The sequence below is a fragment of the Sciurus vulgaris genome, assembly GCF_902686455.1.
Source record: "Sciurus vulgaris genome assembly, chromosome: 15".
Lineage (NCBI taxonomy): Eukaryota > Metazoa > Chordata > Mammalia > Rodentia > Sciuridae > Sciurus > Sciurus vulgaris.
In genome coordinates, this window is record NC_136476.1 from 52,910,793 (window position 1) to 52,914,865 (window position 4,073).

The window sequence follows — 4,073 nt, forward strand, 5'->3', positions numbered from 1 at the left end:
TATACAATTTTTAAAAAGAAAAGGGCTGGGGTAAGGCATGATGACACGTGTAATCCCAAGCACTCAAGAGGCTGAGGCAGGAGGATCAAAAGTTCTAGGCCAACCTAAGCAGTTCGGTAAGGCCCTATAAGTAAATTAGCAAGACCCTGCCTGAAAATAAAAAATAAAATGGACTTGAGCCTAGCATGCATGAGGCTCTGGGTTTGATCCCCAGCACCACAAAAAGAAAGGAAGAGAGACAGAGACAGGCACCCAGGTTCAGTTGCTCAAGAACAAACATCTGGTAGATGGCAGGGGTAGAATCTGACCTCAGATGGTCAGGCTCCCAAGTCCGCAGTTCTAATGTCAATGCTAACCTGCATGCTATATAGTGCAGGAAGCTAGCATTTAGAATAAAGCAGAGGATGGGTGGAGAGGGAGGGCAGATTAGATAGGGATTAAAATGAGAGTGATGACAAGCAAAGCTTTTATCAGGACTGTAAGTGACAACCGAGAAAGTGAAGTAGAATAGGAGTGAACTGTTGCCATAGTGATGAAGAGAAGGCCAGGAGAAGTGTACAAGAGGGGTATAGACATACTCTCGAGGGATGCGAGGACTGAGGGCTGAACTGATGGAGGAGCTAGGTCCGCAGATTGTAAGCAGGGGATAGCACCGTTACAGAGGTCATGGGAGAGTAGCTTGGGCTGGTGAGCTTGCTGTCCCAGAGGCAATGGGATACCTTGAGTGCAAATCCTGGGAATGTTCTTGCAGCAGCAAGAGTAGCTGAGGACCTGAGTCCAGCCCTCTATCCCTAGCCCCACCTCTGCAGTCTCTCTTGGTCCCTCTTCTGCAGCTAGGAATCCCCAGAAATGATCTGTGTGGGTGGCAATGCTCACACCCCCACCCTGTGGGGCCTTTTGTTTGTAGCCTTCTAGGTAAAAACCTAAATACTTTTTGAGAATTTTATTTCAAAATATGACAGTAGCATGCAGACGATATTGTCCCGTCAGAATTCTCAGGTTAGTAGCCAGGTTTGGGTCCCTCAGGTCATAGGTCTTAGAACACTTCCAGCCTATGAACTCCCAAAGATGATTCCTACCCACATCCTCTCAGGTTCTTAGGCCTGCCCCTGTACCCACTTCCTGTGCCTGAGGAGACACTGAGGTACAGGGTAGGCTGTGAGGGAGGGGAGTGGGGAGGATCTGGTTGCACTCCGGAAGGAGGAAGAGGTGACAACCTGGGAGTTTGAGGGCTGAGAACAGATAGAAAAGAGAAGTGGGGAGGGGGCCCGTGTCTTTGTTTCCTCTATCCTCAGGAAGCCTTGGGCCTACCATACCCCAATATGCCTCCCTCGAAGCTCAGATAGGAAATTCCGGGTAGGTCACCACCTGTGACTGGGTGGTAGCTGGAAGTCCTTGGGTGTGGTTGGAAAGCAGGTGTGCTCCTGACAGGGCAGCAGGAGCCCCTGTGACAAGGAGGTGGCAGTGTACCGGACCCTCCTCAGCTGGGTGCAGGCTGGCTGTTGGCATAGGCCTGATCTGGGAAGGAAGCCCGGGCTCTGCGTGTCTGAGCGCACACTGAGGCATAGAGCTCTGGCTCGGGGCTGGCAGCCTGGGGCTTTGACTCGGAGTCCAGCATCACCTCTGAGTACTTGATGGGGGTCGCGGAACTGGCCATCCGGCCCTGAGGAGGCCGCAGCTGCAGGCTGGTGTAGCACATCACCTCCTCTGCAGCCTGGAAATGAAGGCTGTCAGAAGTTCACTGGACCCTTGGAAAAGACCCCCACATCCTTCCTTCCTTTCTTCTTCAGCACCATCTAACTTACCCTGGCAGGGCCTCCAGGGGATGAATCCTGCTGGTCTGGTCCTGGCTCTTGAGACAATCGTCCTGGGACAGGGAACAGGACTCTGGTCAGCTTCTTGTTCCTCCTTCTGCGTACCCCTATCCCGCCCACTAGGACCTGGCCACTGTGCCTTTCCCTCCTCCGCAGCACCCTACCTGTCTGTAGATAGTGCAGGTTTCCATACAGGGGGACCTCTTCCACAGACCCTCCAGAGCTGCAACACAGAGTTTGGGGAATGAGTGGGGACTTCCTGGTAAGAGGGAACTCTAAGTTAACCCATCCCTTTTGTCCTCCACTCACCGTCCCTGCCCCGGCTGACTCCTGCTTCGGTCACTGGTCCATTGGGACAACAGTGCAGCCAGTGAGATGAGAAGCATCAGCGTCACCACTCCTAAGAGGGCCCATAGTCCCCAGGCCTTTGTTATGGAAGGGATTCCTGTGGATATGACAGGGTTGAGGTGGTAGGGTGTTTCTGCCCAGCCATCTCTAGCCATCACCAGCAGGTGGGACATGGAGCCACATGACCCCTCCCCCAGCAACCCCTGCCCCGCCCAGCTCACCCCATGCTAGTAGATCCGTGCAGTTGTCACCTCTGCTCATGACTGCTGATGTGAGAGTCGGGTCCATAAGCACACTGCCCTGAGCTGGTCAGCCCAACTCATAGCTTGACAGCTGCCACAACCCCCCTTACTCCCATCCCTCTCTGGGCCTGGCCCCCACGGCTCAACATCCCCAGTACTGATGGTGGCAAAGTTGCCGGTTGGTTTCCGGGAAGGAAGGGGGAGGGGAGGGATGATCTAAAGAACAAAGACCCCGCCCTATGCCTGCACCTGCACCACTCCGCAGTTCCTTAGTCTCCTTCACCCAAGAGAGATGCAAGCCCAAGTGTTCTGTGCCATGTGCAGGTGAGCCCATAAAGACCCAGGGGCAGAAGTGGCATGAGACATGACCAAAAAGGACAGGAATACCCCTTCTGCCACATGATGTCCACCTGTTCTGTCTGGCCCTTGACTCTGGTGGATGAGAATGTATTCCTTAATGAGCATGTTGTCAAGTGTATGACCTTGGGCTGCCTGCAGTCTCACACAGTCTAAGGTTGACAGAGAAAACGTTTGCATGAGGCTCTGGGTTCCATCCCTAGCAACCTGAAAAAAAAAAGTATACATAATTATTTTCATTGTTATTACTACTATTATAGTAGGGGGTGAATAAGGAAGATAGATTCACCCCAATCTTTTTTTTTTTTTTTTTTTTTGGTATTGGGGATTGAACCCAGGGTACTTCACCTATTTATTTTTATTTTGAGATAAGATGCCCAGGCAGGCCTCAACCTTAGCGATCCTCCTGCCTCAACTTCCCCAGGTGCTGGGATTATAGGAGTATGCCACCAGGCTCAACCCGCTTGACCCATTTCATCCAAACTGTTCCTAAGAACTTTCACTTCATTTAATTGCATTAAAGGAATTTCTCTACCAGGACTATCCTGGCAAACTGATCCCAGTCTTTGCACTTCTTCATTAGAGGGAGTGGAGTGCCAATGCTGAATATATATTTAAATTTAGACTTAAACTACAGTGGCCTGCCAAGGATAGGGATAAATGGAGAAGTCCTACCCTTTTGTTGCAGACAATAAGGGAGTGTCTTGTCTGTGTAGACCTTAAAAATAAATAAAATAAAATAAAATAAAATTCAGCTCTTTTTGTTATCACCATGTATCAACAATTCTAAAAAATGTCAGTGACAAAATGCTCTTCCCTAAAAAATCTTTGTAAATCTTAGTTATAAATTATGTGGGCATTAATGAGTTTTAATGTTATATAAGCTCCAAATTAGCATATTTTTGTTGCTTCAAATTAGCATTTTTTAAAAAATTTATTATTATTATTATTTTGGTACTGGGGAATTGAACTCAGGGGCACTTTAGCAACTGAGCCACATTCCCAGCCCTTTTTTGTATTTTATTTAGAGACAAGGTCTCACTGGGTACTTAGTCCCTTGTCTTTGCTGAGGTTGGCTTTGAACTGGTGCGCCTACTGCCTCAGCCTCCCAAGGAGCAGGCTGAGCAGGCTGTACACCACCTTGCCCACCCAAATTAGCATTTTTTTGTTTTTGGGGTTTTTTTCTTGGCAGTGCTGGGGATTGAACCCAGGGCCTTGTGCTTGAGAGGCAAGCACTCTACAAATTGAGCTATCTCCCCAGCCCCCAAATTAACATTTTTAAAAAACATTGTAATATACATGGAAGTTAAAC

The 4,073-nt window shown here is 49.2% G+C and overlaps 1 protein-coding gene across 1 annotated transcript; it reads right to left on the reverse strand.

The window, feature by feature from the left end:
- Positions 1–1,349: 1,349 nt before the first annotated feature.
- Positions 1,350–2,485, reverse strand: SIT1 (signaling threshold regulating transmembrane adaptor 1; the record flags this gene model as incomplete). The annotated part of the gene is given in 6 exon segments (XM_079113682.1): positions 1,350–1,714; positions 1,806–1,867; positions 1,979–2,037; positions 2,124–2,259; positions 2,384–2,441; positions 2,444–2,485. Coding segments are annotated over 6 exon segments (591 nt in total). The 3' UTR covers positions 1,350–1,480.
- Between the last annotated feature and the right edge of the window lie 1,588 nt (positions 2,486–4,073).